Genomic DNA, 26,331 nt, shown 5'->3' with positions numbered 1-26,331 from the left:
TGTGCCCACACTTTGAAAAGATTAAACCAATCCCTACTCAACATTTTTTTCATCACAGTCACCTTCATTTACTGCATGCGCAGCTTCAGACTTTTTATTGCACTTTAATCAGGCTAAATAAAAACTGTATGCAAGGATATGCATGGTACTATACAAAGTAGAGGAGCACTGTGTATATGGGTCTCCACTCAGATATGGAGTTCAGAGTCGAGTCTCTGCAGTGTAGGACTTAGGTCAAACACAGTTTTGATGTTGATGACTTTTATGATGTGGAGATGATAAAGGGCTTTAGATGACTTAGAAAATGCTGGCAGGGAAGACCATTGAGATCACCTCGTACTTGGAGCATGCCGATCAGAAGTGGATCACCACACAGAACTTGACCAAATATAGATGATCCTGCATACTAGGTTCCTGTGCCCTCCAGATCCCAATGATGGTGCCTGCTTGATGGTACAGCTAGAGGGGAGACAGAGTCCTTGCTCTTTGCCATGAAAAAATTCAAGGCCCCATGTTCATTCACCAACCTACCAGATGGGAGGGAACTCTGAAGTCTGGGAAATAGACAAGCTCATCATCAGTTTCTGAACTGGAGTCATCTTCTGCCCCTGTCTATAAACTCCTCAGTTTCTACTTCCTCATTCTTTTATACATGTAAATAATAAAGTATTCATCTTTCAGCCCTTCCAAAAAAAGAGCCATATGCACCTGTTCTGACTTACCTACAGATTCTTAAAAGACACAGGAATGGATCTCATTCATAACCCCAAGGATTCCTGTGCATATATAGCTTCAACCTTCAGCTAAACCTATGACTGGTTCAAAATCATATGATTTACTATTCCGAGAATGACAAATTGAAGAGGAATGGTGTCACATTCATCATCAAAAAAGAACATTTCAAGATCTATCTTGAAGTACAATGCTGTCTGTGATAAGATAATATCCATACGCCTATAAGGAAGATCAGTTAATAACACTATTATTCAAATTTACACACCAACCACTAAATCCAGTGATGATGAAATTGAAGAATTATACCAACTTCTTCAGTCTGAAATTGATCGAACATGCAATCAAGATTATCAATTATCAAGATGTATTGATAATTACTGGTGATTGGAATGCAAAAGTTGAAAACAAACAGGAAGGATTGGTGGCTGGAAAATAACCTCAGTGATGAAAATGATGCTGGAGATCACATGATAGAATTTTGCAAGACCAATAACTTCCTCATTGCAAAAACCTTTTTTAAACAACAAAAGACAACTATACACATGGACCTCACCAGATAGAATATGTAAAAACCAAGTTGACTACATCCATGGAAACGGTCGATGGAAAAGTTCAATATCATCAGCCAAAATAAGGCCAGGGCAAGACTGCACATTAATTGCTCATATAATAAGTTCAGGCGGAAGCTGAAAAAACTTAAAACAATGCACAAGAGCCAAAATATGACAATAGCATATATCCCACCTGAATTTAGAGACCATCTCAAGATGCATTCGATACTAATGACTGAAGACCAGAATGGTTGTGAGATGACATCAAGGACATCATACAGGAAGAAAGCAAAAGACCATTTAAAAGACAGGAGAGAAGGAAAATATCAAAAGGGATGTCAGAAGAGACTAACTTGTTCTTCAGTGAAGAGATGTTAGAGCAAATGGAAGAAATGAGAAGGTAAAAGAGCTGAACAGTAAATTTCAAAGGGCAGCTTGAGAAGACAGAGTCAAGTATTATAATGAAATTTGCAAAGACCTGGAGTTAGAAAACCAAATGGGAAGAACAGGCAATTTGAAAAAAAACGCAAGAATAAATTCAGGTCTTTAAATGAAATATTGAAAAATTCTATGGGAAAAATATTGAATGATGCAGAAAGCATCAAAAGAAAATGGAAGAAATACAGAGCCACTCACTGTACCAAAAAGTGGTTGATGTTCAATCATTTCAAGAGGTATCATACGATCAAGAATCAGTGGTACTGAAGAAATATGCCCAAGGTGCACTGAAAGCATTGGCAGAGAACAAGACTTGGAATTGATGAAATAAAAATTGAAATCCTTCAAAAAAACTGATACATCCACTCATCTTTGCCAAGAAATTTGCAAGACAGCTACCTGATCAACTGATTGGAAGTGATCCATATTTGTGCCCATTCCAAAGACTGGTTACCCAACTAAATGCAGAAATCATTGAACAGTATCATTCATATCACACACAAGTAAAATTTTTCTGAAGATAATTTTAAAATGTCTTCAGCAGTGTATCAATAGAGAACTGCCAGAGGTTCAAGCCAGGTTCAGACGAGAATGTGAAACAAGGGATATCATTGCTGATGTCAGATGGCTCTTTGCTGAAAGCAGAAAATACCAGAAAGATGTTTACCTGTACCTTATCAACTATGCATATGCAAAGGCTTTTGACTGTGTGGATTATGACAAGCTATGGATAATATTTAAAAGAATGGGTATTCCAGAACGCTTATGTGTACTCATGAGGAAGCTGTAAATAGACCAAGAGGCAATTGTTTGAACAGAATGAATGGTTTAAAATCAGGAAAGGTGTGCATCATGTTTGTATCCTTTCACCAGATTTATTCAGTGTGTATGCTAAGTAAGTAATCCAAGAAGCTGGATTATATGAAGAAGAACGTAGCATCACTGTTGGAAGAAGACTGATTAACAGCCTGGGATATGAAGATATTATTACAACCTTGCTTGCTGAAAGTAAAGAGAACTTAAAATTTATACTGATGAAGATCAAAGACCACAGCCTTCAGGATGGGTTGCACCTCAATGTAAAGAAAACAAAAATCCTTAACAACTGGACCAATAAGTTGCTAAGATTGAAGTTGTTGCCTGTTCTTCCCATTTGGTTTTCTAACTCCAGGTCTTTGCAAATTTCATTATAATACTTGATTTTGTCTTCTCAAGCTGCCCTTTGAAATTTTCTGTTCAGCTCTTTTACATTCTCATTTCTTCCATTTGCTTGTTAAAGCAATCTCTTCACTGAAAAAAAACAAGTTAAATCCTAACAACTGAACCAATAAGTTGTAAAGATTAAAGTTGTTAAGTCCTTTGGTTTGCTTAGATCTACTATCAACACTCATGGAAGTAGCAGTCGAGAAATCAAACAATTAGGCAAATCTGTACAAGACGTCTTTAAAATATTCAATTTCAAAAATATCAGCTTGAGGACTAAGTTGCACCTGACTCCAACCATGGTATTTTCAATAGCCTTATATGCTTGTGAAAGGTGGGCAGTGAATAAGGAAGACTGTAGAAGTATTGGTGTAGCATTCATAATTTAAAAAAATGTTTCAATATCTATCTATGAGTAAAATACTGTCTGTGATAGGATAAGATCTGTATGCCTACAAGTAAGACCAGTTAATACCACTATTGTTCAAATTTATGTACCAACCACAGTGATGGTGAAATTGAAGAATTCTACCTTCTTCAGTTTGAAATTGATCAAACATGCAATCAAGATATATTGATAATTACTGGTGATTGGAATGCAAAGGTTGTAAACAAAGTAGAAGGATCAGTAGTTTAAAAATATGACCTTGGTGATAGAAATAATGCTGGAAATCACATGATATTTACAATAGCCTCATATGCATGTGACAGTTAGACAACAAATGAAGACGACCAGAGAAGAATTGATGTGTTTGAATTATGGTGTTGGCAAAGAATATTGTAAGTACCATGGACTGCCAGAAGAACAAACAAATCTGTGTTGGAAGAAGTACAGCCAGGATGGCCAGGCTTCATCTCTCATACTTTGGACATATTATCAGGAGGACATTATGCTTGGTAAAGTGGAAAGTCAGCAAAAAAGAGGAAAACCCCAGTGAGATGGATAAGCATAGTGTCAGCAGCAATGGGTTCAAGTGTAACAACAATTGTGAGGATGGCGCAGAATCAGGCAGTGTTTTGTTCTGTTATGCCTAGGGTCAACTATGAGTCGGAACCGACTCAGTGACACCTAGGAACAACCTTTAGTTAACTTATAATTTAACATTGAAAGTCTGCAAAAATATTCATCAAAAATATTTTGTTACCAACTATTAGTCCAGAATACTAATGGACCACACAAATCTCAGACTGCATAACTCTGAGACCATCAGAGCTATATGGTGTCCGACTGACTGGTCTAGAAGGGATTACATTAGAAGATCCTGCATAGAGTTGGAGAAAATGTAGAGCAAAACTCAAAAGCATAATCAAAGACCAGACTTCTGACCAAAACAAGACTAGTGTAACCCAGAAGACTGGTCCTTAGATACCTTTCAGGCCTAGAACTGAGCTCATCTCCATAGCTCAGTTTTCAACCATACAACAGATCTACAGTAATAGTAGATGACTAATAACACTAGAAAGGTACACGCTCTGAGCAGTTAGCCTTGTGAGATTAGAAGTGCAGAACTTGCCTAAGGACAACATTCAGAAGGCAGGAAGGGGTAGGAACTTAGGAGGACTGGAAAATGGAAGACATTGGGAGACACTAGGAAGAGGAATATTACATTGTGGGAGGTTGCAATCAGTGATATGAAATGTATATGAATTACTGAATAGAAAATTTGCTTCATAACCATCACCCAATTCACAATAAAAAGTAAAAAAGTGAATTAATTGTCAAGTACTTTGGTGGCACAAATGATTATGCACTCAATTGCAGCTGGAACCCACCCAGCTCCTCGAGAGAAAGACCTGGTAATCTGCTTCCATAAAGCTTGTAGCCAAGAAAGTTCTATTGTGCTATTCTACTCTGTCACATAAGTCACTATGATGGCTTGACAACAAAAAATATTATCAAAAGGAATAGCAAAAGTAGTCAGAGATTGAACTATGTTAATCAGGTCATATATATGGGTGCTTAAAAAAAGTTTGTGTGAAAGTTATATTATCTTTTCATTTCCATTTGCCCACAGACTTTGAAGTCTCATAAAGTCACATGTAGTAGACACCTAGAATTATATTTTTGGAGCAAACATAGTTATTGCTTTCAGTGGCTTGAAATCTGGGAATACTTTCTGTGGTTAATTATTTTGTGGTGGCAGGTGTTCTAAGCCTTTTTGTGTCCTCAGTTTACTTACATTTATAAAATTACATCAACCGTTGAACAATTTTTTCCTCAGCGTTTTCTCATTCTCAGTCTTGTTTTTTGTCTATTTCTCTTCCTTTCTTCCTAACTTTTCCTCAGTGTTTGTGTGCATATGCACACACACACACATACTCAACTGTGTGCTAAATACCTAGAACCAGTTAGAACCCAAACAGGATGAACCCTTGGGCCAGAAAACATAGTTACTATTTTGCTTGCATTATGAATTATTTGCTGAAACTGAGATCAGAGATTATTTGTAGGATTGAACTTTAAAAAGTAATTTACTAGTGATTGTCCTATCTGTACATTAAATCTGTAGAGCTTTATGTACAAACCAGGGTCAGATTCTTTTTGTTTTGTTTTTTGTTGTTGTTCTGTCTACACTCTCTCTTCCCAGGAACTCTAGCCAAGAACCACGGCCTACGCTTTCCAGCACAATCCAGAGACCACAGCTAGGTCCCCCAGCTAATTTACCCCTGGAGATGAGCTCAGGGCAGCTGGCACCCAGGTGAGGAATAGTGGAAGAATCATTTGCTGGGATGTCACTAGCCCAGAAGATGACCATGTGCTGTACCATCTTTGGTTGGTTGTTTTTTTTTTTTTTTTTTTTAAGTTCCCCTAGGTTACTTTACAAAGTTGTCTTTTTGTCCATTTCTCTCCTTATTGGCCTTTCACATATAGGCAGCAGCAACAGCAAACAGAATTAGAAGTGATCCCAGGAAGAGATGGACTGGCCAACTACAATCATCCACAGGTGTGTTTGTTTTCTTCCTTGAAGAGGACGGAGAGCATTTCCTTAAAAAAATACCCCCATTGCCTACTAAGAGTATATGAATCTTGTAGATTTTAGGGCTTGAGATTATTCTGTTAAATCATCCGTGGTTATTTTTATCTTTGCATTCTACAGGTCTCTGTTCAGCCTGTGACAACCACAGGGCCAGAGCACAACAAAGCCCTTGAGAAGTCAGATGGTCTGTTTGCCCAGGATAGAGATCCACGTTTTTCAGAAATCTATTCCAACATCAATGCAGGTTTATATTGTCCTCAGTTCTCTTTTAAGTTCTCATTTAGATCTCTTGTTAATGGGCTGGCTACTGCCCAGCCAGTAGTATTCCAACATATTTCCACTTAATCATAACACCTCATAAATGCATAGAACTTGCTGGATCTAATAACTACAGCCCCTTGACTGGCCCTCCCCTCGACTCCTTTTGGTCCACAGATCAGAGTAAAGGCATCTCTTCCAGCACTGTCCCTGCCACCCAACAGCTATTCTCCCAGGGCAACACATTCCCTCCTACCCCCCGGCCGACAGAGAATTTCAGGTGAGCCCCATATGTGTGTTCTGCTGTACAAGGCCCTGAGGGATTCAGTTGCAGAATCCAAGTTGTATTCTTCCTTAACATTCCTTGATTATTTCGGATAAAACAATGGAGCTTGCAGGGCCTAGGGGTGAGGCAAGCTGCTTTTCTTCCTCCTCTTTCTTTTCACCTATCCTAGTGCCATGTTATAGGTTCCAATTCTGTTTGTCCTGGTCAGTGTGTGACTGTCAGTCCTTCTCGTTTTTTTCTGAATTTAGTTATCAAGTTTTTCTTAGAGGACCTAAGGATAGTACTAGATTATCTTTTGATTCCTAGCTTCTGTGATAAAGTCAACATTTTAATCCTTTTACGTCACTATTTGTTCACTCCTAGGAATAGTGGTCTGGCTCCTCCTGTAACCATTGTTCAGCCTTCAGCTTCTGCAGGGCAGATGTTAGCCCAGATTTCCCGACACTCCAACCCCACACAGGGAGCAGCCCCAACTTGGACCCCTAGCACTCGCCCAGGCTTCTCTGCCCAGGTAAGCTTCTTATTCGGCTGTCCCTGTATGTGTATTGTTTTAGCCTTGGTTGGTTGGTTGGTTTTTCCCATATGTGAAATTATTGGTGTCAGTCTTAGACACCTTCCTTTTTAAACTCCCTTTCTTTCCTTTCCAGTTTTTGTCTTTATTTAAAAGTAGATTGATAATTCCAAGATAAAAAAAAAAAACATAGATAACCCAAATCCAGAAGTTTCATTAGCATTCAAGCTTTTCACATACCCATTTTAGATCATAATTGCACATGTAACATTTTGAATAGGTTTGATTTTCAGATCCTCACTCCTTTGAGAGCAGAAGTGTTGGTGTGGTACTATAACACTGGACTGCTAATCTCAAAGTTGGCGGTTTGAGCCTAACAGTCACTCTGTGAGAGAAAAATGAGGCTGTCTGCTCTGGGTAAAGATTTCCAGTCTTGGAAACCCTATACAGGGTTACTTTGAATTAGAATTGTCTTGATGGCAGTGAGTGAGTGATTCCTTAGAGTAAATTCTAAGAAGTTTCCACTTTGTAGATAGAAGTACAAAGGTGACAATTTAATACTAGCTTATATACAGTAATGTCTATTTGGAGTCCTGGTGTGACTACTGTAGGATAAGCACTGGACTGCTAACTGCAAGGTCAGTGGTTCAAACCTACCAGCCACTCCTTAGAAACCCTAATGCAGGGTTGCTAAGAGTCAGAACCAACTCAACAGCACTTAGCAATAGCAATATCTGTTTACCAAAAATGCTATTGAAAGTTCTTATATTTTGTATATATTAAACCCAAAGTATATAGTTTTTCATATACAAAGGTAAGTGAAAAAGTATTTGTATAAAATATAGGCACCTTTATTAAACAAAAATATCCAAATGTGAAGCTATTGTTTTTCTCACATATCCTCCATCTAGGTTTGTACACAACTGAAGATAGTGTTTCTCTCTCTCTAACCCTTCCTTGAAGAATCTGCACTCTTGTATTATATACTGCATCAAAATGGCAATTTTGGCATCCTTGAGGAACTCAAATTATGGTCCTTTCAAATGTTCTTTGAGTTTGAGGAACAAAAAGAAGTCTGAAAAGGCAAGGTCAGGGCTGTAGAGTGGATGGGGTAAGGTTTTCTAAAGAAATTTTCCTAGGACAGCCCTTGTCAACCTTGATGAATGAACATGTGTATTGTCTTAATGGAAAAAAATTCCTAGGCTCCTGGCCTTTCTCTCACCAATGCAGTTAACTTAAAATAATCTTCCTAATAAGCCCATATGACTGTCCTGTGTACTTTGACAAAATCTATCAAGAATCCCTCTTTGGAACCCAAAAAAACAAGCGCCATAACTTCTGAATTGACCTCTCTGTGTTGAATTAAACTGGCCCAGCAGATCCCCTCAGAAGCCACTGTTTTGATTGGGCTTTGCTCTGTGGATCTTATTAGTAAATCCAAGACTCATCTTGGTTGTGATTCCTTCAATTAAATTATGTTCCCTAAATTTGACTTGCTTAAAAGACTGATGGAAAGATCAGCTGTTTGAGCTAGCTGATATTGGTTAATCCTTTTGGTACTCACCCAGTCGAAAATTTGTTGAGACCAAGATGCTCACTTAACATGAAAATGCCAGACCATGTGAGATCCTAGCGTCAGTATCTGTAATATCGGTGGCAATTCTGAGGTCATCTTCTACCAGTTTCTGGACTTCAGCTGCAGTTTCTTCATTTGTTGAGGTTGATGGACTTTCCTCTCTTGGCCCATCTTTGAGGTCTTTGTAACCTTACTTAAAAGAATTTATCCACGTAAAAACAGTTGTTTTATGTTGGGGGGGAGTAGCACAGCTTCAGTGATTTGGGAAGGTATTCCACTTGAGTTTTATTAAAAATTTCATATTATCCATAACTTCAGAATTGGTTTTTTTCCCCCTTATGGCAAAAAAAGCATCCATTTTTTGTTAAAGGGCACCGTAATGAGACCTAGACAAGTATATTACTGAGAGAACGTGTCTATATCCATGCACTTATCACAGAGACAGGTTAAAGGAATAAACCTGTGACTGTATATAAACTGTTACACTAGTTATTAGTACTTTTTGACTTACCCTTATATTAATACGTATTTACATTTTACAAGTAACATTTTAAATAAAAAAAGCCAAAACCAAAAGCAGACTCCAGAATTGCTATTATGTTGTTGTTGTTGTTAAGTGCTGTAGAGTTGGTTCCAACCCATAGTGACCCTAAACAGGGTTTCCAAGGCTGTAAATCTTTACGGGAGCAGAAAGCCTCATCTTTCTCCTGCGGAGCAACTGGTAGTTTCGAACTGCTGACCTTGAGGTTCACAGCCCGATTCGTAACCACTCTGCTACCAGAGCTCCTGTATCTATTTTTTTTTAAAGAAGCAGCAGTAGAAGTTGGAGGTGGATTTGAATCCCATGGAGTGACTGGTATAATAAGCACAGGAGTTGTCTGTAAGGTCAGGAAGGTGACATTGGACAACAGCTTATCAATCTTTACATTCAAAGATTTTAAGCTTATGTTAAGAGCTGTGATAATAGCTATAATATTTTCAAAGTCTTCTTTAATAACCCTTCTCATGTTTCTAACTTGATGATCTTTGGAGAGATCATCTCTCTATTTGCACTCTTCAGGTTGCTCATGGGTCCGTCACAGGTCATACTACCTGACTCTGTTATGACTTTTGGTGTTGCAAGTGCCATTTCTTGGCTTTCAAAAAAGATAGAGGTGAATCCTTCAGCACAGTGGGTTCTGTTGACATTATTAGTTCCTAGTAAGTTGTAAATCTTCTTAGAACCGTATTGAATGCTTCAAAATGAGACCTTTTAATTGTATCTATTTTTTTTAATTATAGGAAAATAAAAACAATGAGGAATTATCTAAAAACTGTTAACCATTCTGGTGGTGAAATTATAAATTGTTCTTTTTTTTTTTTAATGTCCCTTCACTTTGCAAATATCCATTACTATTTTGTTAAGAAAAAAAAAATGTTCACTTTAAAAACAACAAAAATCATTAGGAGTTCTGGTGTGGCGCTGTAGGATAAGCACTCAACCTCAAGGTCAGTTTGAACTTCAAGGTTGGCAGTTCAATTCTCCAGCCATTCCTCAGAAAGGCTGTATAGGGTGTATGAATCATAACCAACTCGATGGCACTTAGCAACAACGCAGGAACTAATTAATATATATAGACTAAATAATTAATTATGCGATTCCCCCCTACGTATAATACCGTTATGAATACCTCTGGCTTTTATGTAACTTTTTGTGTTGTTAAGTGCCATCAAGTCAGTTCCAACTCAGAGTGACCCTGTGTAGGGTTTCCAAAGAGTGGCTGGTGAGTTTGAACCACTGATCTTATTTATGGTTAGCAGTCCAGTGCTTAGCTGTACAGTTTAAATCACTTCATTTAATCCCCACAACCACTAATGTGTGATTTTATTAATCCCATAATTCTTTGGTTTTTGTACTATATCACAGATGCCTAAAAAACAGTGTCACTGAGAATAAAGAAATATAAGAAATAAGTGATGAACTTGGTTCCAAAAGATCCACTAATTGCCTGAGGATTGACTCTACTAGGATAGTATGTGCAGTACTCTTAATCTATCATTTGTCAGTCCCTATGCTCTTCTCTCCTTTAGCAGGTGACTTCCCAGGCCACAGCCAAGACTCGTTCTCCCCAGTTTGCTGTGGGCAACTTTCAGACTCCATCCTCCTTCAGCCCCATGTCCCTCCCTGGTGCTCCTACGACATCACCTGGTGCTGCTGCCTATCCTAGTCTCACGAACCATGGATCCAACTTTGGTGAGTTCACTTCAGAAGGAGGGTAACAGAAAGATCTTTTTTTATTAGTTAAAATTGTTTGCCTGTGTCCTGGGTATACCGACCTATTTGTGGGGAATCGACTTAGAATTTAAAACCTACCTACATGGATGCTGCCACCTGTGCTACTGCCTCTGATATCACAACTTTCCAGATTCTGAAAAAGCCCCCAAGTACAGATTGGCAAGCATACAAATATGAGCGAAAGATGATGTTTGGCACAGTGGAACTAGGATCTCCAGCATGGAAGGTCTAAAAAATGAAATTAGAAAAGAGGAAATAAACTTCTTTGAAGTTACTCGGAAGGTCGACAGAAGGTTGACAGAGAGTCACAGGTACACTTAGAGATAGAAAGACTTGGAGTCTGACCTCACAGATGGGCAACTCCAGATTTCAGAGAATGCCCTATATGCCTGGAGGATATCAAGATCCCATTGATACATATTGTATGAAAAGAGATTCTTCCTCTGGGTCAACTTAGAAATGAGAATGTAGGGTCAAACTATCTCTAAATTATGTTTTGAAGATGGAATCTGTGAAGTACCTTCACTTGCAGAAAGCTGAACCTAACCAGGAGCCTGGTAATTTGCAGTCACACTAAAACTCAACTCCAGAACACATGAACCAATGCTCAGAGACTATTGTATATATAGATGTCCATTTTAAGTCACAGTCCAGATTTGTGCAACCATTTCAAAACCGTGTTTCTATTTTAGTTTTAGATTATTTTCATTGTTCTTATTAAATATTGACTACAGATAAATGTTTTAAAATACTTACCAAATACATGTGCATTATCAAAATAGTGATGAAAATGTATGTGTATCCCCTACTTTAAAAAAGAATATATTGGAGGCACCTCTCATGAACTTCATCTAGTACATTCTAGCTCTCTCTTGCCCAGAGATAAGTACCATTCTGAATATTGAGTGCAACTTCCCCTGCCTTCTTAAAAATTTCTCACATACATCCCTAAAATAGTATCTCTGTTGTTTCATGGTATTGAATTATGGTATTGCAATATTATGTGTGTTTTTCTTTCTTTTAAAAATTTTTGCATTCTATAAAAAACTTTTTATTGTGATTCGGGTGAAAGATTACAGTGAAAACTGGTTTTCCATGCAACAATTCATACTCACTTTGATTTATGACACTGATAGAAAGCCCCACAGTGTAATAGCACTTCTACTTTCTCTACTAGGAAATTTTAATGAAAAAATAATACATTTTTGATGAAACATTGTACAAAATTTTATACACAGTAGTTTTGGTGTCACACCTTCTGACATTGTCACATAGTATGGTCTGTACTCCCCATGTCCCCAAAATAGGCCACTGACTAGATGTCAGGTCCATGATACAACTATAGCCAATACAGTTTAACTTTCTTGAAGATGGAAAAAAAAAAAAAAAAAAGCAGCCTTGTTGTTTGTTGTTAAGTGCTGTCGAGTCAGTTTCAACCCATAGCGACCCTGTACAGGGTTTCTGAGGGTGTAAATCTTTACGGGAGTAGAAAGCCTCATCTTTCTCCCGCGGAGCAGCTGGTAGTTTCGAACCGCTGACCTTAAGGTTCGCAACCCAGTTCATAACCACTACACTACCAGAGCTCCTACATTAAAAAGCACTTTAGCACATAATCCAAAACGTGTGTAACTTATAATTTAATAAGGTGCAGACTAAATATAAATGAGCATTAGATTCTTTGGAAAAGCTGTCCGTTGTAAAGTGCTGTCAAATCAATTCCAACTCATAGCGACCCTATATAGGGTGTCCGGGACTCCTGGTATGTCACTGTAAGATAAGCAGTGGACTGTTAACCGCAAAGTCGATAGTTCAAACCCACCAGCAGCTCCTCAGAAACCCTATACAGGATCACTATGAATCGGAACCGACTTGGCAGCACATAACAAGAACAAGAATATGGTTTCTAAGGAGTGACTGATGGGTTTGTACTGCCAACATTCCGGTTAGAAGTCCAGTGCTTATCCTACTGGGTTTTGAAGCAGAAGAGATATTAATTGGCAGAGAGAAGGACAGTTAGTATTCTGGGTAAAATTAATAGCTTCCCTGTTTTATGTGCTAGTTTCTTATCTCCAATGGAGTTAATAGATTGAAGTAGTTTATTTGCTGTTTTTCTAGCTCCTGAGGCTGGACAGACTGCAGGACAATTCCAGACACGGACAGCAGAGGGTGTGGGTGTGTGGCCGCAGTGGCAGGGCCAGCAGGCTCATCATCGATCAAGTTCTAATGAGCAACATGTTCAACAGTCAGCAGCACAGCAACCCAGCCAGCCTGAGGTCTTCCAGGTGAGAGTGAGAAAAGAACTTTAGAAAAGTCAGAACTGGGAAAGGAAGGCTCAGGAAAGAGAGACAGAAGGAAACATGCTTAGATAAAAGCACTTGGTTGAGAGTGTGTACGAGAAGACAGAGAAGGAAGGGACATATAGAGATCAATATCACTAATTGGAAAAAATCATGAACTTGGGGTTATTGCACAGCCTTTAACCAGACCCGATAAAACTAGGATTTGAATCATGCACCATGCAAATATGCCAAAGAAAGTTGTTTTAGCCCATTTAAAGAGAGCTACATCCCCACATGAGAGTTGCTCTAGATATAAAACAAGACCTATGGGGAAAAAAATGGAAGTAGAACATACTGACTATTGATATAAAGATATGTAGGTCCTCAGGATCCTGCAAGAATCAGTGGAGTAATATTAGGCAGGCAAAGAAAACTAGTTTAAAAGACTGAAAGAAAGCCAAAACAGCTGTTGGTAGAAAACACCTTATGTATCTACAGAAGGTCACATGAAATGTGACAAGTAGATTTGTTTTTTTCCTTCAAAATATTAAAGACTCAAAAAGAGGGAACATGGGGAAATATAGGAGGAAGGTAGGGAAAGGACTAGAAAAAAGGCTGTCATCTAAAGGAATTAGAGAGCTTTTGGGAATGAGAGAGCTCAGCATAGTAGAAACACTCTGGGGTCAGGAATAGTGGTGCAGAGGGATGTTGGGAGAGAGCTCTGTAAGTATAAAGGATCGAAGTGAGTAACCCAGACTTACTCTATTTTTTCTCTCTAGGAGATGTTGTCCATGCTGGGAGACCAGAGCAACAACTATAACAATGAAGAATTTCCTGATTTAACTATGTTTCCCTCCTTTTCAGAATAGAACTATTGGGGTGGGGATAAGGAGTGAGGGAGAAAAATCACCATTTGTTTTAAAAAGCAAATCTTTCTGTAAACAGAATAATAGTTCCTCTCCCTTCCCTTCCCTCACCCCTAATGTGTATCCCTTTTCAATTCTGGTCTTTCCCCTAACCTTGAGATAACATTTATAGATGCAATGGAATGAATTCCCAAGTTTGGGGCCCTTTGGAAAATTGAGGCTAGGTGAGGTTAAGAATGCCTTTCCTTATGTCTCTTGACCAGAATTTTTTGTGGAGAGGATTTATGCTAGGGTCAAGGGGCTCAGGTTAGAAGAACCTGACACCCACTATTTGCCTTGGATGCTGTGGCATGTTTTTGGAAAGCAATTCTGAATAGGATGGAGGATAGGAGAAGAGTCCTCATATTTGAGGACCATGAACCCTGGTAAGTATATATGGGATTTAGGAAACGAGCATAGGCGCTTTCTGCTGCCTGTGAGCAATTCCTCTGGAAAGAAACTTGTGAGGGAGGGAGGGTGAGAGTGAATGAGTGAGAGAGTGTGTATATATATGTGTGAGTGTGTTCTTCCTTTTCTCCCTATTAGGGAGTTATGCAAAATTTGTCCCAGAGTTTGTCTTTCTGTGTGTTTTTCAAAGAGTTCTAAGGAATTAAATCTTCCAGGTATTTCCACTTAGTATAGCAGCCAAAGAGTATTTAAATAAATGTCTTTGCTGCACTTACATTTATGCCCAGATAATATGCAACTGTGAGCAAATGTATAAAGTCTTCTGTTAACATGGTTTGTCTCTCATCAAATATATTTAGTGATAAGGCTGGGTCATTCCTGCTTTTGGTGCTCTCACCGTATATGGAAGATCTGCAAACATTACAGAAATGTGCTGGCAAGATAAACACTTTCAGAAACCCCAGACTTGGCCATAAAGACAATGCTGCATTTTCTGTCAGAATCACATATGATGTGTGTTCTGTAGAGGTTATTTCTACGTGGAAACTCAACTTCTTGGGTTAATCTTGAGTGAAAATCATATTGTTGGGATGTAAAGCAAATACCAAGCCTTCTTTCAAAGTAGCTTCTATCATCCCATCTTCAGTGTTCAATCTGGCAAGAAGTGTAGAGACTTTGGTCTCCCCTAGGCCTATAGCTCGTAACTCTTTGCTCGCCCTCCAATCTTGAGATTGGATGTCGGCTTTAAAATGCAAGTGTAATTTCAACAGGGTCACTTAGTAATTAACTAAATAGCCATAAGATGCAGATACAGGTTACTTCTCTCACCCTTTACCCTCCTCAGGTAACAATGCCTTGTGACAGCTTTTTTTTTTTGGTTATTTTGTAATTGGTTTAGGCCAGTATCTTAAGTGCAAGACTGAATTAATAAGGAGAAGAAATATGTTAAATGTAGCCATAGGGGACTGAGGAACACAGATGGCCTTGGAGGGTCTAAGGGGATGCCATTTACGGAATTTCCCCTCCCTTTGTCTCCAGTTTGATGCCAGGTTGTGGAGTCTAAAAGGGGACAGTTTATTTTTTTATTCTATGTGCACACATACAGTATACATATATATTTATACCACAGTTTAAGAAACCAAAAAGTTGAGTTTCCAATGGAATCCTTGTTTTTTAATAATCGACTTTTTAAATGTGATCAAGACTATAATATTGTACAGTTATAGGGCTTTGGGGACAGGGGAGGGGAGGGAGAAGATGCTCTGGGGGTTTTGTTTCTGCTTTTCCTTCAGGGTTTTATTTTTGATTGTTTGGGTTTTGTTTTGTTTTTTCTTGTTGGCTGTTTCTGTACTGCTAGCGTCTGTGCTGAGCCTTACAGTGGCAAAAATAATGATATGTAGCAAAGATTTTAAAACAAAATATATTTTCCTTTTGTACAATTTCCTGTGTAATCTTATTTGCGGCTTCTCATTCCTTTTCACTTCCTTAACAACTGGCACCCACATCTAGACAAATCCATAGCTTGAACTCCAAACATACAGAAATAAAGCATATTCCTGTAAAATTTCAAGATTCAGAAACCACAGGGCTATGATCACTTAGCCATCCCTCCGCCTTGGTTGCCCTCCTGATCATGACACATCTGAGCAAAATCATAAAAGCAGAAGGGACATTCTGACCAAAAGGGGGTTGAGGGAATTGCCCAAGTCCTCAGAAGGGGAAAGAGATTTGGGGCTTGAGACCACAAGGGCACTTCTGGATACCCTCCCCTACAGTGTCCTCTTCTGGATTAAAAGGAGTTCATTCTCACCTACTGCTGTGGAGTTGGACTCTTAGCAACCACATAGGACAGAGTAGAACTGCTCCATAGGGTTTCTGATACTAAACTTTTATGGTAGGAGACACTTCATCTTTTTCCCCACTACACTACAGGGCTCCTAAAAGGAGTTGTTAATGCTGTCGAGTTGATTCTGACCCGTAGCTACCCTGTATTGGGTTTCCAAGGAGCAGCTGGTGAGCTTGAACCACCGACTTTGCAGTTCAACTGGCTTTGCAGTCTGATGCATTAACCCGCAGCACCTTAGGTGCTAAGAAACATAAGTTGTTTAGATTTGGACCTGGTTTCTTTCTAGTAGAGAAAATACTGTCCATTAGCTATTCTAGCAACTGTAAGACATAAGGCTTATAAGCCTGAGATCTATACAGCTTGACTAGAAAAGGAATCTAGAACTCAATGTATTATCCTTTCTATCCCCAGGGCCCTCTTTCCCCCTCCCCCAGTCTGTTTATGGAAGAAAGTGGGGTTTAGGGTGTGGCTTGGGCACTGAGCTAGATTCTTATGATCTGTCACATGCCTGGATGTTGAGGGAAGCATTTGGAAAAGCTCATGTGACGACCTGCATCAGAGATTTTAATAATTTAGACAGATAAAGTTCATTAGATATCCCACCATCTGAAGAGTTTTTAACCTCAACAAGGCACAGGTGAGTCCCTCAGTACTAAAGGTACTGAGTTAGTGCTGTCATAAAAAACCAGGAATGCTGTTTTGGTTTACTTTGAGAACTGATTTCATCCAGACCTTGTCTCTGACAGAGTGTATCCTTCGCCAGCAAAACAAGCAGGCTATTTCCCTAGAAGCAATATCATTTTTTGTTAGTTAGGGACTACCCTTGTGTTACTGCTTCCAGGATTTAGTGTTTATTCCCTCATCCTTGAGATGCTGATTAGACAAATTTTGAAAACAGGTTTCAAAGTTGAGGAGGTGGACAATAACAAGGTAATGATTAAAGAGGATAGGGGAGACAAGTGCTTTTACCCATCAAAGACAAGCTAAGCAGTGGTCGGGTCCCCTCAGTGCAAACCCCCTTCCAAGACTAAGACTCAATGGGAATACATGCTGTGATTGGTGAGGGAAAAACAGCAATGAAGCTGTGAGCTAAGCCCTACAATGTTCAATAGACCCCTGCGGACCTGGGTGGAGACCTGGTTGGCCAGCAGTGTGGCAAGACCTGGGGACTCTTGGGCCCAGAATCAGTGACATAGCCACAGAGGACTAGAGTGGAGAGTGAAGTGTCCCGCTGGTAAGAAGAGAGGGCATATGCACAAGAACACCCACACTTGCAGATAATACCCACTTGTCCTGGCTTCAGTGACTGGATGATCAGAGCTCAACCAGAAGTAAAAAGAAGAGGAAAAAAAAAAAGTATTCTCATACAATTTGATGAACTTGACCTACACCTATGGAAGCAGTAGCTCAAAAGAGGGAACAAGTCCTAACAGCAAGAATCATTTCCAACCCCTCCACACACAGAGTAGACAGGGATGGGCAACTTGGACATTGGCTACCCAAAATGGGAGCTGGGGGGCTACAAAGGCAAGAAGTGACTGGCTTACAAGCTTTCAAGAGGGAACCTAGATCCAGAGGGCCTGGAGGAAGGTAGAATCTCCAGTGAGTAGTATTCAGTCTAACTAGCCAGGGCTGATGCAATGAAATACAGATGGGTCTCTTGTGATACAATAGTGAATAATTGTTATCAGGACTGATTGTGAGGGTTGGAAATGTAAAGGTAGACATTTTATAGTAAGGAGGGGAGTGATTAACTTTTCAGTCTAGAAGCGGAGGTCCCTAGGACCATCAAGGGAGAAGAGCAGAGAGTGGGACCCTACCCAGAGAAGCAGTGATGCCTGAAATGGAGTCAGAGATGATGATGTGGAGCAATGGAGCAGCTGGAGACTTTAGATCCTGAGAGGAAGAGCGACTGTGTGCTGAAGACCTGGGGGGCACGGGGAAGGATTGCATGGAGGGGATTGTAGCCATGGCAATGAGACTATACGATAGAATGAATGTAAAACCAATGTTCTCCCATGTAAACTATCACATAATTCACAATAAAACATTAAAAAAAGAGAGAGAGAGAGAGAGAGAAGCTAAGCCCCAATGTGATTAACTTGTATTGAGGTCTAGTCTGCTAATGAAATAAATACAATCAGAACTACAGACCTAGCTGATCACCCAGATGCAAATCCAGTCCCTCTTTCCCTTTTTGTTAACCTCTCAGCATAAAAGGGCCTCAGTAGCTGGGTTATGAATTGCACTGCCAGCCGCAAGTTCAGCAGTTTGAATCTGCCAGACCCTCTGTGGATGGAAGATGAAGTTTTCTGCTCCCATAAAGAGTTAAAGCCTCACAAACCCTATACAGGGTCGCTATGAGTAGGAACTGACTCCACAGCACACCACCACCACCACCTCAGCATTTTTATCCCCGCCTCCCTCCCATGTCCAAATTTTCCAGCGAATTGCTGGCGCAGACTTCCGCAATCCTGATGAAATAAATCTAGCATCCCTAGTCATCGCCCACATTATCCACACTTCCTGCTGAAACCAGCCCAGAGAACACATCCCCATCAGCAGGTAATATTTTTAACTTTTCGCTTCTCATTCCTGCTAGTTCTCCATTTTAGGAGTTTTAAGGACGTAGTGACTTGGGAGGAATATTAGGGACGTTGTGACTTGGGGATCAAAATGGACTTGCTGCCTTGTGAGTGAAAACAGAGATGCCCTTCTTGGCTAAATAAAATCTAGGAATCTTTGGTATTCCTTTTGTGATTTATGTATATGCATGCGTGGTGGTGGGGGTCCTTGAGTCATTTACAACTCATAGCCCCCCACCCCTTTACAGGAACAGAAAGCCTCAATGTTCTTCAGAGGAGTCGCTGGTGGATTTGACCTGCAGACCTTACAATTAGCAACCCAATTCATAACCCACTATACTACCAGGGCTCCCTTATGTACGCATGGTGGTTAGTTAAAGCAAAGAATATAGGAAATCCTTCACCCAGTCCTCAAGAGTTGCCTGTTTGTATAGTTTTCTGGTTTGGCCAAAAGGAATTAAAAGAGTTAACTCACTAGTAGGGAGGGAGGGGGCTAAGGGAACTGATAGCTCAGTGCTTCCTACTCTTCGGGAAAGCTCAGAGTCCCTAACACATCACCAATAGGATGTCCTGCTGGACTGAGTTTTCAAAGATTATAGAAAAATAGACTGAAAAATCCTGCAGGTGGCAAAACAGATTGTAAATCATTCTTAAAATGGAGGACAGATCATTAAAACCACTGTAAGAAATAAGTGATGCAAAAATAAACTGAAATAATTCACAATAAAACATTAAAAACTAAACGAAAGGCTGTTAATTTAGTGATCATAAAATACTGCTTTTCAATCCATTTTCCGACAAAACCGATTCTGAGGCTATTTGTCCTGTGAGACAACCACAGAAGTTTTTTTGATGTTAGCAAAAAGAAAGGAAAACCTCCCTGCCCACAGCAGCTGGTTGAGATTAGGGCAACTTCTTGCCTAAATAGAAGAGGGAAGAGAAAAGAGGAAGAAATACATAAGAGTGAGGAGACAATTAATAGAAAACAGGACGTTTTTTCTGTTTTCTGTCAGCCTTTCACTTAACCTTTCCTAGCAAGGTCTGGAGAAGTAGCCTAACAAATTCCAGCTTTACAAGGATGAGAAAAAATATCTTGAAGAAATGGTCAGGAAGCAAAATTTAGCTGAAAATCTCTCTTCTGTGTATTCTCCTCCAACTCCACTCCTCCCACCCTGCCCCTACACTGTGCATATTTTCCAAGCCTGCTGGGTCATGGGAGGAACAGACAGGTGCCAAACCTGATCTGACTGTCCAGTTTCTGCCTCGTTTGTGTGAGTGAGCACAATACCAGTTGTCAATTCCAATTGTTAAGTGCCGTCAAGTTGATTCTGACCCATAGCAACCCTTTATAGGGTTTCCAAAGAGCAGCTGGTGAGCTTGAACCACTGACCTTGCAGTTCAAACTGACTTTGCAGTCTGCCGCATTAGCCCACAGCACCACACCAGGAGGCCACAAGGGACCTGTGTCTGGACTGCTCAATCGAAGCTGTCCAAAAGGCAGCAGCAGCAGAAGGCAGGGCACTGTCTTCTGTCTTCCTTTCTGTCCCATCACATACTGTGTGGTTTTAGGAGGTTCCTGAGGTCCACCCTGCCAGCCATACTGTGGGTATTCTTGCTAGGGATACCCCTGAGGGGTAGGTAGACTTCACCATAGGCCCTGGAGAATAAACTACTGGCCCTATTGGTTGTTGTAAATAAGGTGGATATGGGGCCGACAGACTGGGACTTGGATACGGTGGAAGTTTCCTATGGTTCATCAGGGCCTGTAAATTGTACCTCTCCCCTCCACAAATGGCCTGGACACTGGTTCACTCAGGACTGGATGGTACAGAACCACATGCAACTTTGGCCCTGTTTCTGGTGCCTATGCAAGTGTGGATTGGTTGACCCTCCCTAGGTCAAAATACTTGGAACCAGATTTGCCAGTACCTCATCTAAATCCAGATCCCTCCTGTCTTTGTTTTATCATAGAAAAATTATCCTCATTTCCGTCTACCTTCCTCACGGAGCCTAATTTTTCTGTTTCTCATTGTTGGACGGAAAGGGTTCTTCAGGTTCATGAACTCCCTAGATTATTGTGTGTGTATGCAGCTTTCCTATGAAAGGGAAGCTTTGATTGACTTCTCAAAGGAGTCTATGACTCCCAAAAGGTTTGCAGTCACTTGACTGGGAGTATGGCTACAGCTACTTCCTCATCATAAGACAAGCTGTGAGCCCCTTCTCCTCTTTGTCCCCCTCCCCCAGGATGTGGGGGCTCAAGGTTCTACTGCTACCCATGGTGAGCTGTGCTCTGTACCCTGAGGAGATACTGGACACCCAGTGGGACCTATGGAAGAAGACCTACGGGAAGCAGTATAATAGCAAGGTTCTCAGGAATATGGAGGGGAACATGGTGGGAGGGCTGGACCTGAGGCTTTTCTGATCCTTTACTAGTTTCCAAACTCCTTTATTCCATTTAAATACTGGAATCCTCCACCAAGCACACTTACCCTTATCTCTTAACACTTAACATACAGTTTTTATTTTTGTACCTAACTCACCATCAAGCCCTGTCCTTCCTTTGCTTTATACAGTTGCTATCCAACATCTCTGTTTTGAAAAATCTTGTCAGAATAATTCTATTAATCTGTAATCAATTTTTCTATACATCTCCCTAGAGTTTGCATTCTATTGTTTGTAGTTATTTATATATTTCTTCTATTTTTTAAAGTTCTTTAAAAAATATTTTATCATAATTTTGGAGAAAATTTATATGGCAAATTAGGTTGTCATTTAACAACTTTTGTACATACTATTCGGTGACATTGGTTACACTTTTCACAATGTGTCAGCGTTCTCATTAAATAAATTCTGGTGGTTTCTTTTTATTAATCGATCTTCCATATCTCCCTTAGTTTTTCATCCTCTTTGACAGTTAGGTCTCATTTAGATGGTTGTTGATAGGAGCACAGTACATACAGGTGGTATTATTTATTTTGAGGGCTGATGACCTCTAGATGTGGTTTGAGTTGCACGTTTAAAGGGTATCCCAGGTCAATAGTCAGGGGTTCCTCTAGTCTCTTTTGGTCCAGTAAGTCTGGCCTTTTTTAGGAATTTGAGTTTTAGTCTACAACCCTTCCCCACCCATTTTATGAAGGACTGTCGATTGTGCCCCTTATCAGAATGGTCAGTAGCAGTAGCTGGGCACTATCTAGTTCTTCTGATCTTAAAGTAGGTGAGACCTGGGTGGTTGGTAGTCTATTAGTCCTATAGATAAGTTTCTTCTTTGAATCTTTGGTTTCCTTTTTTCTCTTTTGCTCTAGGCTTATAGAGACTAATAGTTGTATCTTAGATGATGTTCATAAGCTTTTAAGACCACGGATGCTACTCACCAAACTAGTAGATGGAACATTAGCCTTTTGAGCTATGTTATGCCAATTTACCAAGTTCCCCGTTCCCCTCTCACTTGAGAGTATTGCCCTAACCCCTCAACCCAGTAACACAATTCCAAGAAGTATTTGGTTTTATCTGTTGTTGTTTCTAGGTGCCATCAAGTCAATACTGACCCACAGCAACCTTATGCACAACAGAATGAAACACCGCCCGGTCCTGTGCCAACCTCACAATCATTGTTATGGTTGATGTCACTGCTGCCGCCGCTATGCCAATCCATCTGTTTGGGGGGTCTTCCTCTTTTTCACTGACCCTCCACTTTATCAAGAATGATGTTCTTCTCCAGGGACTGGTCCCTCCTCACAACATGTCCAAAGTATGAGAGACAAAGTCTCACCATCCTGACATCTAAGGAGCGTTCTGGATGTACTTTTTCTAGCACAGATTCATTTGTTTTTCTGATGCTCCATGGTTCTTTTAGTATTCACCTCCAGTAACTGAACTATATAAATTCTTCTAGTCTTTCTTATTCATTGTTCAATTTTCACATGCATATGAGGTTATTGAAAATACCATGACTTGGGTCAGGTGCAGCTTAGTCCTCAAACTGGCATCTTTGCTCTTCCACACTTTAAAAAGTTATTGTGCAGCAGATTTGCCTAATGCAATACATGGTTTGATTTCTTGACTGCTGCTTCCATGAGTGTATTTATTACTGTGCCTCTAATGTACTTTAGTTTATATGTGGATATTTATTTCTTTTTATATGCTTTTAACAATTCTATGGTCAGTTCTCCAATTGATTGTAGTTTCTCTATTAATGTGAGTTTCATCCCTACCACTATAACTTCCACAATATTACCTATGATACACAATCTATGCCAATACTGACTACTCTTTTGTTTAGGTGGATGAAATCTCTCGGCGTTTAATTTGGGAAAAAAACTTGAAGTATATCTCCATCCACAACCTTGAGGCCGCTCTTGGTGTCCACACATATGAACTGGCCATGAACCACTTGGGGGACATGGTGAGTTGAACCTCAGTGCCTGGCCTGCCTGCCCTGCTTGTCTCCATTTCCTGCTCATCATCTTTCTTCTTTGTCCTAGACCAGTGAAGAGGTAGTTCAGAAGATGACAGGACTGAAAGTACTCTCCTCTAAATCCCAGAATAATGACACTCTCTATATCCCAGATTGGGAGGGCAGAACCCCCGATTCCATCGACTATCGAAAGAAGGGATATGTTACACCTGTCAAAAACCAGGTACCTCCCAATTGAATGTTTTGGATTACCCATTCTTTGTAATGTTATCCATAGTTGGTCATGATCCATATAGTAGAAAGCATTTGCAAAATCAATAAACCAAAAGTAAATATCTTTCTGGTATTTTCTGCTTTTAGCCAAGATCCATCAGATGTCAGCAATGATATCCCTAGTTGCACATCCTTTTCTGAATCTGACTTGAATTTCTGGAAGTTCCTTGTCTATGTACTGTTGCAACAATTTTTAAATTATCATCAGCAAAATTTTACTTGCATGTGATATATTACTTAATGATTTCCACATTTCATTGAGTCACTTGTATTTGGAATGGGCAAAAATATGGGTCTCTTCAGTCTGTTGAGCCTTGTTCTTTGCCAATGCCTTCACTACAGTTTGGACTTCTTCTTTCAGTACTATCAGTTCTTGCTTATATGCTACCTCTTGAGATGGTTGAATATTGACCATTTCTTTTTGGTACAATGACTCTTGTACTCCTTCCATCTTCTTTGGATGCTTTTTGCATCATTCAATATTTTGCCCATAGAATCCTTCAATATTTCAAGTCAAGGCTTGAATTTTTTCCTTCAGTTCTTTCAGCTTGAGAAATGCTGAGCATATTCTTCCCTTTTGGTTTTCTAACTACGGGTCTTTGAACATCTCATTATAATACTTGATTTTGTCTTCTTAAGCTGCCCTCTGAATTGTTCTGTTCAGCTCTTTTACTTCATCATTTCTTCTAGTCACTCAAGAGTAAGTTTCAGAGTCTCTTCTGACATTTGATATTTTCTTTCTTTCCTATCTTTTTAATGACCTTATGCGTTCTTCCAGTATGTTTTTTACTTTTTAACTTTTTATTGTGAATTAAGTGAAGTTTTACAGGAAATCAGTCCTACATTCAATAAATCATATACTTCGTATCTTTACAATGATTGCAATCCCTTCTAAGTACAATCAGTTAACATTATTTACCTCTATGTACTTTAACTCTAAAGGAGCTCTGGTAGCGTAGTGGTTACAAATTGGGCTGCTAACCTCAAGATCGGCAGTTCAAAACTACCAACTGTTCCGTGGGAGAAAGATGAGGCTTTCTGTTCCTGTAAAGATTTGAAACCCTGTGCAGGGTCACTATGAGTCAGAACCGACTCCACGGTACTTAACAACAATGACAACTTTAACTCTTACACTCCTCCTTGTGTCTTCCACTACCTTCCTCTTTCCAGTCTCAACCTCCCTCTTGTATATTGCCTTCCCCATCACCCAAGTTAACATGTGTCTGCTTCTACACAGTGACTAATTTTCCCTTTTCTCCCACCCCTGGTAACCATCATAGAATGTTTCTTTTTTTTTTTTTCCATTGTTCTTATTTATTTGAAGCCAAGCTTAAACTAAATCTAGATATACAACTGGAACAGGCAACAAACATTTGACAATCACAATTGTTTCAGAAACAAGATCGGTACTAGAAACTTAATTTAAATAGTTATGTTTGTGTATACTATTATGTGATATGTATAACACAGTTTTTCAAATCTTATATATATTTAAGCAATAGTAATATACAATGCATATGACATTTGGAAGCAGGAGTTTAAATACCAGCAAAGTTAAACATCTCCCAATAGAGCTACAATATTTGACAGTTGTGAAATCTCTAAAGATATTTCAGCCTTATTTATTAGTTAAAGCTGTCACAGTTTATACACACCATCAAGCTCCAAAATGACTATTAACAAATGACAGCACGCCTTGACATATGTGAAGATAGTTACACAAGCATATAAGAATGACAAATTATATTTATATGAAGAAAAATGAATATAAGAATTCAGTCATTAAAGGATCTATAAAAATATCAGGTAATTTGTCTCCTTTTTTGGAATATGAGAAAGAAATCAATTGAAAAACTTACCAGATTTTCTTTATAATAAAATACAAAAAGAACAAAATTTATTCCTTCAATTATCTAAATACAGATGCTTCTAAAAGGGATAAAGTCAGTACATAGAAGTACAAGTACAAGGAGTTTTCCCTTAGGGAACTATCCATTCCATACATTTATTTGTAGCTGCCATAATCCACAAGTCTAAAACTGCCAGACCAGACATTTCTATCAATGTTGGTTCCTGAAATATTCATGCATTCATTCCCTTTGTTTTTAAACATTCATAATACTACCTGCAACTGAATAAACAGTCTTCCCCTGACTTACTCTTACATCTTTCCCACTCAACTTATATGATTTCCACTAGGATATCATCTTTATAAATTAATAGTTCCTCCATTTTACTTGTGGAGTAATTATATCAAGCAATATGAAAAATAATAAAAGCTCACTTTTCAAGCATATGATGAAATAAGTGGGTACACACAAAATCATGATGTTGCAGCTTGACCTTAAATCATGTACAAAAATTAACACAACATGGATGGACCAAAGACATAAATGCAAGTGCTAAACTATGAATCTCTTAGAAGAAAACAGATGTTAGAAATCTGTCTTTGTAATCTTGGAAAAGGCAATAATTTCTTAGATATAGTACAAAATCACAAGCAACAAAAGAAGATATGGAAAAATTATATAGAAAGATGGTTCTTCATGTGTGATATGTTACTATCAGGAAAGTGAAAACAACAACATCCCCAAAGAGAAAATATTTGAATATCATATGTCTGATAATGTTCTATTAACCAGAATAAATAAAGAATGATTACAATTCAATAATAAAAAGGTAAAAAATAAAAATTTTAATGGGAAATTATTTAGCAGGCATTTTTCCTAATAAGACACATAAAGTATGATCAACTCAGTATTAGTTTTCTTTTTTGTAACTCCATTATACTAGTAAATGACTACAAATTT

At 39.1% G+C, this 26,331-nt stretch overlaps 2 protein-coding genes across 6 annotated transcripts in view; both read left to right on the top strand.

Moving 5' to 3' along the window:
- ARNT (aryl hydrocarbon receptor nuclear translocator) overlaps positions 1-13,959 on the top strand; it is a 57,401-nt gene extending 43,442 nt beyond the window's left edge. For 3 of the 5 annotated variants that reach the window (XM_006861384.1, XM_006861383.1, XM_006861381.1), the window contains 8 exons: positions 5,516-5,626; positions 5,800-5,872; positions 6,026-6,149; positions 6,341-6,443; positions 6,813-6,960; positions 10,607-10,769; positions 12,927-13,093; positions 13,870-13,959. In XM_006861384.1, the coding sequence (XP_006861446.1) occupies positions 5,516-5,626; positions 5,800-5,872; positions 6,026-6,149; positions 6,341-6,443; positions 6,813-6,960; positions 10,607-10,769; positions 12,927-13,093; positions 13,870-13,959 (979 nt within the window). The remainder of the gene's footprint in view (positions 1-5,515; positions 5,627-5,799; positions 5,873-6,025; positions 6,150-6,340; positions 6,444-6,812; positions 6,961-10,606; positions 10,770-12,926; positions 13,094-13,869) is intronic. The other 2 variants (XM_006861385.1, XM_006861382.1) reach the window with 2 other exon arrangements.
- A 4,690-nt stretch (positions 13,960-18,649) lies between these two features.
- The window catches only part of CTSK (cathepsin K), a 20,649-nt gene continuing 12,967 nt past the window's right edge, over positions 18,650-26,331 (top strand). Inside the window, exons 1-4 of the mRNA XM_006861380.1 lie at positions 18,650-18,814; positions 21,079-21,199; positions 23,114-23,236; positions 23,316-23,471. Of these exons, the coding sequence (XP_006861442.1) occupies positions 21,080-21,199; positions 23,114-23,236; positions 23,316-23,471 (399 nt within the window). The 5' untranslated portion in view covers positions 18,650-18,814; position 21,079. The remainder of the gene's footprint in view (positions 18,815-21,078; positions 21,200-23,113; positions 23,237-23,315; positions 23,472-26,331) is intronic.

The sequence above is a fragment of the Chrysochloris asiatica genome, unplaced genomic scaffold, assembly GCF_000296735.1.
Source record: "Chrysochloris asiatica unplaced genomic scaffold, ChrAsi1.0 scaffold00042, whole genome shotgun sequence".
NCBI classification, from domain to species: Eukaryota; Metazoa; Chordata; class Mammalia; order Afrosoricida; family Chrysochloridae; genus Chrysochloris; species Chrysochloris asiatica.
The sequence above is the reverse complement of the archived record's forward strand: the minus strand, read 5'-3'. Positions and strand labels throughout refer to the sequence as shown.